The following is a 12561-nucleotide window of genomic DNA, read 5'->3' as shown; positions in this document are numbered from 1 at the left end:
TTTCTTCATGTGCTGTAGTATTACAGATCATCAAATATTTACGAGATAACTGCATGGCTTAATTGTTCCTGCTGGTTTAGGCAATGTTAGGTGGTTTTAGTGACATGACTAGGAAACTTGCATAAACAGCCAGCCAGTGCAAAATATGGCTGGAATAAGCTTAAGTCACCAGTTATCATAGCATTAATGCTGAACTTGCTTAAGATTTTTTCATGTGAAGAGATCTCAGTTCAGTGTATGGAATAGCTATTCAGTGTAGCTAAATTTCTGAGAGGTCTTATAAGTATATATATGTAGTTTCTGACTGCAGATAAAAGAAAATTAGATCATTTGCTGTCTGGCATTATTTTATGATTATGGGTGATCTGAAGATAACTGTAGAGGAAAATATAATATTTTATACATATGACCAGCTATTGATTTAGATTATAAATGCAAGGCAACTCTCTCTCTCTCTCTCTCTCTTTTTTTTTTTTTTTTTTTTTTTTTTTTTGTAGAAGTTTGTCACAATAGCAGTAGTAGGTGTTTTAAGCTGTATAGAGTTTTGTAGAAACAATATTTCATACACAAAAGCCTGATATTGATTCAGATTATAAATGCAAGGCATTTTCAAAACAAAAAAAAGCTGGCACAGTGGCAGTAGGTGTTTTGAACTGAATCAAGTATTATGATGAACACTTTTTCTTGGTTTATTCAAGTTAAGTAGCAAGTGGAAAGTAACACTGCACTGTAGGAAAGATGTAGCCTAAGGGTGATGGAAATTAAAACACATCTTGCAATAATTGGGTTTGTGTACATTAGTGATCCACAAATCTATACAATTACATCACAATTTTCCACTACATTAGTCATTCACTTTGTGCACAGCATGGTGGGAACAATTACATTCGAGATGAACTTCTAATCAAAAGGCTTAAGAATTCCTAATGAAACTTTGTATTGTTGCAGAATGATCTGTATGAATGGCTCCAGCTGTTACGCCTAGAGCAGTACTATGACACACTGGCACAGCAGGGATATGACAAGATTGACATGGTCACTGACATTATGTGGGAAGACATGGAGGATGTGGGAATCTCATTATTAGGTGAGCAGAAACTACATTTATTTTCCCCTTTTGTTAATGAGTTTTGAATCTGAAGGCAATTTAATGAAGGGAAAAGGCTTTTTTCATTTAATAATGTCTCCATCTATTCTTATCCAACACAAGATCCATTAGTTCTGATCAAATATTGCATATGCTTTAAAAGATTCCAAGTAACCACTTCAATTATGTCAATGTTTGTTATGATATAGATCAATTTTGCTCTGTTTTTCTCCCAAAAATATCAGAAACTGTGATAAATGTTATCAAGACTGTAATGAAATAATCCAAGCACTCCAATTTGACAGGATTTGAATAATTTTGTGAAGTCGCTTGTTTTGCTTACTCAGTGTAATCAGAAATCAATAGACCGTATGTAAACTTAGCAGTGGCTGTCCTGGACTGATTTATAAGCTTTTTTCTCATTTTCACAAAACTTCTCTCTTTCCTCCCCTGACAGGTCACCAGAAGAAATTGATGCTGGCAATTGATCGGCTGAAGCGCATCCAGTCAGGTGCTGGCAGACGACTCTCCTCCATGGAAAGACAGGCGTCAGCTGAGATGCTGGACACTCCTCCTTCTCCAGGTTTCCAGCCACCCCCCTCATCCCGCTGGTCAGCAGACATGGGTGCGGTCCAGTACCACCCTGAGGGTCAGTACCAGGTGGTCAAGCCCAAGCGCTCTCCTTCAGGAGACAGTATGAGCAGCAGTGGAAGCGCCAAGGACAACCTGTCCAGCTTCCACCAGCTGCAGCAAGAAAACAGAGGTGCTACAGAAATCATTCATTTGAGGAATAGCAGTCCCAAAGTTTATCAGCCAGATGTGGTGGCTATTCAAGTCAATAGATCTCTGTCTCGGTCAGGGACATCAGATGGACTGGATGTTTATGCAGAAGGACAAAATGTGATCTGCCGGTCCTTTCAGGCACCTCCAGAGAATAAGTATAAGGAAGAGGCACTCCCTGTGGATGGTGAGGTGACCCCCACTAATGAGCTTAATCCGTGTAATGCAGATGACAGTGACCATGCAGGGTCTCTAGGTAGACCATCTGCAGCAGTCAGTCCGAGAGTGGTGGTCAAACCAAAACCTGTGGCCAAAATTGTGGCTAAAACAAAACGATCGAGTCGGGATTTTACACCAGAGATAATTCCTTTAGGCCCAGATTACTGTAGCAGTGGTGACATAGGGAGTTATGCCACTTTACGCAAACCTTTAAAGACACCAAAGGATTCTAGCAAAGAGCAGCAGTCTTCTGACATTGTGTCACAACAACAACTGCAAGGAAACTCGGTGAAATCTCAAAAGGAGTTATTGGCAGCAAGTATAGCACAGAGTGTAGCGAACAGGAAAAACATGGCCACCAGCCAACATAATTCACAGCCTGCTGGACCAGGTTCCCCAAAATCTACTTCTGCTCCCCTCAATGTGTTCACCAATGGGCCTATTGTGAACTCCCAGGGCTCCCCCAGGTCTCCTACAGCTGGTCACCATCAACATAGTCTGTCTGCCCCTGTCACCAATGGCCCTAATCATATTCCTTCAGCAAGCAGTGGTGGGCACAGCAAACCACCTGCTAATTCTTCTCATGGAAAGAATAAAAAGCCTCCTCCCCCGCCAAAAAGGACCAACTCTATCAAAAGTGACACCCCTGTGGTTGTGGAGAGGAGACACCATAGTTTTTCAGAGAGTCCGAAATCTTCGCATAGACAACAACAGCCACAGGCGGGTAATGTGCTGCACACTCCAAGCCTTCAGAAATCTTCTAGCGCCAGCCTGCCACAACATAACTCAACCAGCAGTGTCCCAGCACCACAGAAGCTACAGAAAAGTAGTCCTCCACAGAAATCTCAGTTTGGTAAGCAGAATTCACCCGTCACAAGTTCATCTCATAAGCTGCAAAGCAGTAATCATGCTGAAGTATCTCAAACTAAGAGTCAGTCACCAAAATCACCTGTTGCCAAACACAAACAACAACAACAGAATCAGCAGCAACAGCAACCAGATTTCCAAGACTGTGTGAAAAGTCTTGCGTTGAAATTTAATAAACCAAAAACAGACAGTTTGCCTTCTCCGCCAAAAGAAGCCTATGAGCCTCCTCAGACAGAAGAATTCCCTCCTCCTCCGCCTCCCATTGCAACCGATATTTCACCTCCAAAGAAGGAAAAAGACTTAGTTAATATAGCAAAAGCAAACCTAAAATCTCCACAGAAACTGTCAAAACCTCAACAGAAATCTCCCAAACCGGAGCAAAAGTTCTCTAAACCTGATCTAAAACCTGCCAAAGTGGAAACAAAAAGTGCAGAACACAGACTTGAAAGTAAACCCGAAAAAGTAGAACAGAAAGCAGAGGTCAAGCCAAAAATGTCTAAGCCGTCACTGCCTGCTGATCTCTCAGGCTCGGACAGTGGCAGTAGTAGCTGTGATGAAGATACGTTGTCAGACTCCAAGAAGAATGGCTCCTCCTCTAGCAATGAGAGCATCAACAGTATCACTGTGGACTCCAATACGTTGCCTTTTGCCAATGAAAATGTTGGCACTATTAAACAGAAGAATGCACCCCCTAAGCCTTCCATAGTTCAGTTTAACATGGATGGAGATGCAGACTTAAACAACAGCCTCTTTGATGGGACGGGGACAATCAAAAGAGCACCTGCCAAACACAGTACAGAAGGTAAACACTGTAATGAATATGGATTTAAGTATTAAATCTTTATAAAACCCTGGGTTAATTGTGGCACTTGCTTTCTTCTACTAGGTTTTTAAGATAATTATTGACTTTGAAATGGAACAAATATTTTTCATTTTTGTAAACCGAAGTAATCCATTTTGACTACTGGCAAGCACAGCACATGTCAGCTTCAGCTAAGCAGATATAATTTGTATCTTGGGCAATTCCTTCAAGTCGTGAATCATTTCTCATTGTCTACAATAACTGTGCTGAAGAGATAACTTGATTAATTGCAGCAGTTTGCTAGATTGGCAGTAAATGTTTGTCTTAGAATTAAATGTTGTTTTCATTCTCTGTGTTTCAGCAGCAGCTGCTGCAGCAGGCAGAGGTCAGATGGGGGCTGAGTTTTACACAGGGGATGATTTCCTCATGGACAGGTTAGTTCTGTTGCATGTTGTGCTATCATGCACACACTCTTAAATGTGTGTAGAGGAGCTGTAGAATGGTCGTGTAAAATATCACCAGGATTTTTTGTTTTCGGGGTCTTGTATCATTTAGCTCTAACCAAGTGTATATGAGATAATGCATTTAGTAATGTATTGATCCAGTTGCATTTCTTCATTCTGTATATCATTTTGTCCCTGCTTCATTATCATAGGATGACCAACAGAAATGCCCCAAATAAAAAACATCATTTATATTCCATGCAATAAAACACATATTTTCTACTTTATACATTTATGAATTTACTTAAATTTGGACTCGGATAATCATTGTACCCTCTTTCACTTCAGTTCTGACTTCCCATCTGGTCAAGGCAACGATGTGCTAGATGACATAGGGAACATGCTTCAGGGGCTCACAGATGAATTAGACGCCATGTTGGATGATGAGATCTAAAAGCACAGGAACAAGACACTAGAGAGCGCTACTTGGAACACGGCCTGAAGAAGTTCCAAAAGATCTGTGATGCCAGAAAGATATCTGCAGATGCCTTGACTCTAAGCCAGGCACATAAATACTGGGGCCCTTCAGGAAGGTGTCGGTCTCCTGTAATGATCTGGTGTTGCAGGTATTCTTTTCTATGGGAATGACCAGTGTACATGTCCTTTATTATGGAAAAGGTGACTATTATCTGATGGAATCTCTGGGATACCTTGATATATTAGGTGTAATTGCCTGATGCATGAATCGAAGAACAACACCAGTTAATGCTACTAGAGGAGGACTTGATGGTGCTGCGCAGGACGCAGGGCATAAAAGAAAATTCTTGTAAATCTGTGGGAGAAGGCTGAATGTGGGTGGACATTGAAGCTTTAGAACTGCCTAGTCAGATATGAGCACAGCAGGTTTGCAGGAAAGATAGAGTAATTTTTATGGAGGAATAGGTTCACATCATACTGTTAGTGGATATCATATCAAGTCTTTGATATGTGAATGGGTGTAGGTGTCCAGTAATAGCAGCTGATTTGCATTAGATTATGGGTAGTAATTTGCTTTTAAATATGTAAAAAAGGAATATGCTAAATGATAATGATGATGATGATGGGGGTACTTTTTATGGTAGCCAATAGCTTCATCAAGACAAGCCTACACACACAGGCTGTGAATAGAGCAATGACTTACGTAGTTATCAAAAGCCTTTTCTATGTAGGTCACTGGATAGGTGACTGAGTCGAGACAAGATTGGTGGTAACCCAATGAAGAAGAACTCATGTCTGCTTCCCAAAAAGATATCTGGAGCCTTCATGATACACACTGGTTGCTTTAATCAGATGATATTCAATTGTATATAACATAGCTGTAAATGTGTATATATATTTGTTTATAAATACAGATATTCTCAATGTGTAGGTTCACATCCTCTAAGTGCCATGGATTTCATTACAAGGTGGTGTCCCGGTGAGATCAAAATAATATGGAATAAAGCCTTTGAATTCTAAAGACACCAACCAGATATCAGAAAATTCATCTATTTGAATTAAGATTGTTATCAGTAGCAACATTTCTGTACATAACCAGTATACATTCTTTGCCTTTGGAAGTGCTTTTATTTTAAGAATGTTTGGTAAAATATATATTTAATGGTTATGTTGGCCAAGTTAAGTTATTGACAGGGGCTAAACTGGTGCCTTATTTATGCAGAGGACTGTAATATAATGAATAACGAAAAAAGAAAATATATCAATGTTAAGTATACTCAGTGAAGCATTATTGAATATAAGATAAGTATTCAGCCTAAAGTGCTTTTGGAATAAGATAATGTAAATTTCCTTCTACCTTGAAACGGGAACTTGGTTTTATGGGTCTCAATGTACAACTCCTGTGATCATATTTTTAAGTGTTATTCATATTATAATTACACATTTTCCTTTCTTTTCATCATTGCTTTGGCACCAGTTTTTTTAATCAACAATATCAACTTAAACTGCTAGCAATTTCTGGTTAACATAAAAAAATTTTATTATCATGTAGGAAACTACTTGCTTTAATCATAGTCCTCACTGCCAGGAAGGGGTGTATTATTTGCAGAAAAAAGTGCGTTATTAGAAAGGGGATTCATTTTGAATGCTCGGTATATTTATGAAAGATTATTTTTCATTTCATGTCATACCCGATCTTACATTTGTGTGATGTCACAAGGTGATACGAAGGTGCTGCCAAATATCTCGATTCACAATTTGCATCGTTTTGTTTCATGTAGAACAGGACTTGCTCAAAGTACAGGAAGCAATAGCATAGAGCCAGCGCATTCAGAGCTGTATCATATCATAAACAACCATTTTTAATGAAATAAAATATTTTGGTTGAACAGAATTGTTTCCAGACTTTGTTTTGAGTTATTTGCATCCTACATTTTAATCTTGGTTAAAACAAACGCGGGATTGATTGAGTCATAGGTAGAACTTAATGACAGTTCTATATTTGTAACATTAATAATTTTTACAAAAAAATTGAAAACATAAGCCACATGATAAGTGAACGAAAGATTATATTTTGAAGCTTGGACATGTTTGCTAAATACTGTAAAACAACAGTTATTTGAAAAAGGTAGAAATAATGGGGTTTAACAATAACAGATTGTGTTGAAGAGACGGGTAAGATTGTACCTCGCAGCAAATTGCGATTGGTGCGCCAATTGAGATCAGTGTTTTGACGTTACTCTCTTGCCACAGGGTGCGCTAGTAGTCTGTCACAAAACTGGTGTACGAAACATTGCACTTCGTAATTTCTGTAAATGTCGCGTACTCCAATGTCAATAGGAATGTTACATACCTTTTGGGTAACGGTGCTTTTACCACAACTTAAAACAAAAATAAAAGGATTCATGTAACTGATAACTAAGTCGGGATGAAAACGCTATTTCACTCGGTAGAGTGATGGGTAACAGGAGGCAGAGAACTTAAGAGGATGCTAGAAACTCGTTATTTTTTTAACCAAAACCTCGTGTACTGACTTACAAAACTCTGCAATAGGACCAATGCGTACATGTTAACAAGTGATACAAGCATTCAATACATGTGGAATCGGCGAAATCGGGTGAACTGGGATTAGATGCAAAAATATTTTTGCCTTCCATTCCAAGTATAAAGGGCCCCCTCGGTACAGTATTTTTCCGATTTCTTTACGTTTTTTCATTACAAGTGAAGAAGGCGATATCTGTGCCGAATTAAAGTTTTTTTATGCCGGCCTTCCTGGTCGTGCAGTTCTTCAAAAATCAAAATTGATAATGTAATCGATCAGAAGCACCATCCGTGATTAAGCCAGACTAACAGCTTTGAAGAAAATCGAGTAGCTTAATGCAACAAGGCGTATGTAATAGACGTGACAACCTGTAGAACAGGTCCTAGTCATCTTAGATTACATTCGTGTGGTTCAATAAAAAGACGCCTGTAGAAATCACCTTTAACGTGCGTGAAGGTGATACAGAACTCGAAGTAAGACTTGCCGAGCACAACTGGTCAGTCCCTTGGAAAAAGGGCGATCCTGAGCGCCTTGTCCGGCATTGTGAACAGTCGGTTAATCATGCCAATAGGTTCATGATGATATTCCATCCGGAAAGTTTGAACAATCTGAAAGAAAATAGAGAGCTATCGTTAACAAAAAATAATATCAACATGTATGATGCATCAAAAGATAGCAAAAGCTTTTTTATGGCCCAAAATCAGGTGACGTTTTCCGGCAAATCGTAACATTAAGGAAATATCGAAGCTGTCTTGATAGACATTAACACAGCAAGCAAAAGGATAAATTCTAAAATTGTAAAAAAAAGATACAAGTTACATCTGTTTTCGAAAATGTCTTCGTTTTCTGACCTTAATCAAAGCTAAGTATATTTCTTGTTCAGCAAATCTCCTCCCTATACACATTCTAGGGCCGTATCCAAAAGGCATCATTACAAACGGCGGTGGTGCCTGAATGTCTCTACTGTCTTTCTTCAACCAGCGTTCCGGCAGAAATTCTTCAGGACGTTCAAAATATTCCTCTTGAAGACACATTACTTGATTGTTCATGGCAATCAAAGCCTTTAAAATGGTAAAATATCCAAATCAACACAATCCAAATCAAATAAATAATATAATAAATCAATAAAATTTTAAAACAGTTTGGGATGATAAGTCTGCGTGAATTTTTAAAAATATTATTCAAAACATTAGACCCAATCAAAACAGTATGCAGTCATTATGAAATATCTTATATCCAAATTTTGAGAGAAGTTTTTTCCACATTCTCAGTCATCTATCTAATCCAGATGAACCGGAGACTTAAAAATCCAATACTGACCCCTTTAGGCACCAAGTATCCTCCAAGTACAGTATCTTCCTCCAGAAACCTCCTCGTCCCCCCTTCCACTGGGAAATTGAGCCTGAACAACGCGGTAATGGTAAAAAGAACTACATAATGTACATTACGCAAACTGATTGTTGAAATGTTGAAAATAATGTTTCTGCCGTCTTTTCTATTTAACTTGAAAATATTTTTAAGGGGAAAAAGTTGAATAGCGAAATTACATGATATCATTACCATGGTGATATCGATATGAAAATAGTACAGTGAAAATAGTGAGATATAGTTCTATCACAAAAAAAAAAAAAAAAAAAAAAAAAAAAAAACCTGGACAGAAATTATACCTGAAGGACTCTTTAATACATGCTTTCAGGTACGGCATGTTGTCTATGTGACTGACGTTCACTGAACATCCGTGGGGTATCACTGTGGATATTTCCTGATAAAGCTTTTCTTGTTCAGCCGGGTTTTTGGCCAGGTGATAGAGAGCAAAGGACAGAGCGCTGGCAGTCTGGAAAAGTTCACCGTTGATGAGACATAAATCTCTGAAACTCTTCATGCAATTTACATGGTGTATATTTATAAATTCAAAAGTCGAAGAGTTTTGTACCAACAGATTTTGGTATATTTTTTCTAGTGTATCTATTGCGTAAGATAAAACTTTAAATATGTTATAAAAAGGTCAATTATTTACATAGGTATATATAGGAATGAATAATGCGTACAAGGTACATACATATACGGGTTCTTAGAAAATTGGTTAACCAATTCATAGGTCTATGTAAAATGATTCAAACAATACAGATAACTCTTTATATTTGGTTTTATGTCCTATTGACAAATAAAACCATCTCTAGTGAGAAAGCTTCTGCTTCTTCTCGGATATTTTATTTTTACTAGAATTTATAACTGATTCGAGAAATTCGATGCTGATTTCACACAGTTTTAATATTTCATTCTACTGTAGTAAGATATTAAACGCTTACTGAATCTATCCCTGCAGTAAATAAATCTACGGTCAGATTCACTGCATCCTCGTTTGACAAAGCCTTATTCGATAGCACGGTGGCGAGGAAACTGTCATTGTTTTCAGAATCATTGGGGCTAATCTCCCCAAATTTCTCTCTAGCGGCATTGAGATATTTAAGCGCAAGTCTGAAAGAGGAATACAACGCGTTTAATTGACAAAATGCTTTTGATCTTAAACCCACTGCCTGGCCATTAATGAATCATGATTAAATAATTATATCACTTATTTTCAATAAATATGAACTTGAAAAAATATAAACAAGCACGTTGTAGGTTTTGATTTCTTTCATAACAAAAAAGACGAAATAATTGTACATTTATATCATTAAAAATTCTAATTATGCTTTATGTTTTCTTCAAATGTCAGCAGGGCCTGATTATGATGGCCAGTTTGAAGAAAGCTTACTGAAGGGCTTGCTCCATATTATACCTTATTAGAAAAAACTTACTCGTTACATCCACGTTTTCCAGTAACAAACTGCGAGTACAGTCGTGTTCGAAAGAAATGATACCACGGAAACGCATACATCGTTTTTTGCACGGCGTCAAACATGGCTTGTGACGACGATATCATCTTGTTGGCGTCAGAACCAAGACATAAATCGTCATCCATTACCCCTAGTCTTGTGTTGAAACATACTGTGCCGATAGCTTGAAGTAAAGAGTTGAATTAAATATCTAATATAATGACATGCATAACAAGAGAAAAGACTCGCTTTTTACCGACCCCCCTCCCAGATCCAAACAAAGCGTGTATCACCACAGTTACATACCATCTCAGCGTATGTATTTCAACTATTACAACTCATAATGGTCATCTATTGCTACAAAGATTTGCAAGCCCTTATAGTCTATTAAACCTTACTCTGTGCTTAATATACATGTATAACATATGCTTTTGCATTTTCAGTTTTATATTCTACAAACAATACCAATTCGTTTTATTGTAATTACATTCCATGGCATATTTGGTGACGTATGAGAACAGCCCTGACACTTCGCCGCTCGTTCTATCTCGTTTGTCTAACAGAAGTTGAAGAAAATCGTCCGCTACTTCGTTTTGTGCCGGGAGATAAACAGAGGCTGCCCTTGGATGCATCATCATCTTCTGAACTGACTTCCTGACGTTGAACCAGGCCTCGCCTTGTCTATAATGCATCAATGGAAATCCATATAAATCTCAATTGAAAACTAATTTATATTCTTTTATATTTTATAAGAAAATGGAAAATTACTAGATTAAAATGCAATTTCACTGAGATTTTGAAACAAATCTTACTTACAAAGAACCTATTCCGAGGGCAAACTTTTCTCGTTTTTCAGCGATATAGACTATTGGCATCGGAGGTCGTTTGGGATACTTTCCCTCACCACGGAATACTTTAGCGATGTCGACTGGGTCAAACAAATTAACCACTGTCATCGGTCCAAGTTTTTCCTTGTATACTCGCCCATAACGCTGGTAGTATTCCAGTTTAGCAAGATGAAGCCGTTCAAATCTGTAAGGACCTAAAATTGTAACTCATTAAACAGGACGAAAGCCCAATAATGCTTGCTTCAGCCACCTTGTGTTTAGAAGTGTACCGTACTTCTATGTAAAGCCTTAAAAACAGCTTTCCAACTATGTTTGAAAGTTATTTTTCCGGTGTACATATACTCCTAATAAAAAAGAGGGCACAATCTCAGTATAATTTGTCACTTAAAAAGCTTGACTCCTTCTTTTCGAACACAAGCTATCTATATTCTATATCTGTAGAGTTTATTGTATCATCATTTGTACAATCATTATTTATCATAGACTGATAACTAATCAAAACTAGAAATGAAAGGATGTTGCCGTGTACGGCGATATTGTAAGAGCAGCATTCGTGACACTAACCCCCCCCTCTCTTTTTTTTTCTGAAAGAGAGAGAGAGAGAGAGAGAGAGAGAGAATTTCAGCACAAAATGTACCGCTGAGAATTAGGGGTAACAAGATACAGAGAAGCACTCTAAATGCCAGTCTAACTCAAATCTCATTTTAAAGCAAGCACAGCGTGGGACTAAAATAACCGCTACTCAAATATTAACTGGGATTTTTGCCATTTATGTCATTTCAACAGTGATAATGCAAATATCAGTCCTGGTTTAAATTCATATAGGGTACAGGGCGTCCATAAGACACCCCAGTGGTCTCCCTGGTCCATCCTTCAAAAGGTAAACCTTTATCAAGGTTTGAGATTCCAAGTCCTCGACATTGCTCCCTACTTCTTCTTTATATTATTATTCTTATTATCTTATTTATTTGTTACCAACATTATTTTTTGTCCCGACAAAGTTTAAGGCTATGGTAAACGTAGGTCACTCTCGAGTTCAATTACATTGACGTTGCTTTCACCAGGTCAATTTTGGTCAGCTCAAGAACTTGACTGGCTTGATAAGTATATAAGATCTCCACTTCCAACAGAACATTTGTAGAGTTATACACGGTAAACTGTATACTTACCTAACTTGGTATAATTTAACGCCGAGCCAAATATTGGAACGCACCGGGGTCCAGGCATTGCTGAGAAGGGTAACGCCATTATGCTAGTTGGGTTAAGATCTCTCCAAATTCGCCTTGTCCCTTATTTTCCTTCTTGTTATGTATGCACAATAAGGCTAAACAAACGCCCTGTGAGCTCTACGTTCACGGAGTCGCCCGATGACGACACTGCGCACTTCACAAGGTCGGCTATGCTGTGAGGATCGTTTCTCCTACAATGTACTCTCTGGCCACAGGGTGCGCTAGTAGTCTGTTATAACATTTTTGTATCGCCTATACTTTTATTTTATTTACTATTTTAGGGGCCCTCGAACTCAGAAGATACGTTTCTCACATGTTACGTCTTGACTTTAATACCTTAATAAAACGGTCTATTATCAAGCCCGTAGCCAGAAATTTCAAAAGGGGGGTTATTGTTCTGAAGAAGTGGACCTTTACCATGAAACCTTCGTGTGGCTAGATAAAATTT

The 12561-nt window shown here is 38.1% G+C and overlaps 2 protein-coding genes across 6 annotated transcripts in view; one reads left to right on the top strand and one right to left on the bottom strand.

Annotated features, from left to right (window-relative positions):
- The window catches only part of LOC106155744 (uncharacterized), a 60840-nt gene extending 54271 nt beyond the window's left edge, over positions 1 to 6569 (top strand). For 4 of the 5 annotated variants that reach the window (XM_087003423.1, XM_087003421.1, XM_013530721.3 and 1 more), the window contains 4 exons: positions 949 to 1087; positions 1545 to 3755; positions 4117 to 4189; positions 4547 to 6569. In XM_087003423.1, coding sequence (XP_086859549.1) covers positions 949 to 1087; positions 1545 to 3755; positions 4117 to 4189; positions 4547 to 4652 — 2529 coding nt within the window. In that variant the 3' untranslated portion in view covers positions 4653 to 6569. The remainder of the gene's footprint in view (positions 1 to 948; positions 1088 to 1544; positions 3756 to 4116; positions 4190 to 4546) is intronic. The other variant, XM_087003422.1, reaches the window with a different exon arrangement.
- Positions 6570 to 6800: 231 nt separating this feature from the next.
- Positions 6801 to 12561, bottom strand: LOC106155743 (cytochrome P450 10-like). Its single transcript, XM_013530718.2, has 9 exons — positions 12054 to 12561; positions 10853 to 11078; positions 10524 to 10717; positions 10019 to 10220; positions 9527 to 9695; positions 8885 to 9051; positions 8538 to 8619; positions 8069 to 8278; positions 6801 to 7825 (listed from the first exon to the last, which is right to left on the bottom strand). The coding sequence occupies exons 1-9, from the start codon at positions 12130 to 12132 to the stop codon at positions 7715 to 7717; spliced, it is 1440 nt and encodes a 479-aa protein (XP_013386172.2). The 5' UTR covers positions 12133 to 12561; the 3' UTR covers positions 6801 to 7714.

Source organism: Lingula anatina, chromosome 2 (assembly GCF_051362555.1).
Source record: "Lingula anatina isolate TDL-2025a chromosome 2, LinAna3.0, whole genome shotgun sequence".
Classification (NCBI taxonomy): Eukaryota; Metazoa; Brachiopoda; class Lingulata; order Lingulida; family Lingulidae; genus Lingula; species Lingula anatina.
The sequence above is the reverse complement of the archived record's forward strand: the minus strand, read 5'-3'. Positions and strand labels throughout refer to the sequence as shown.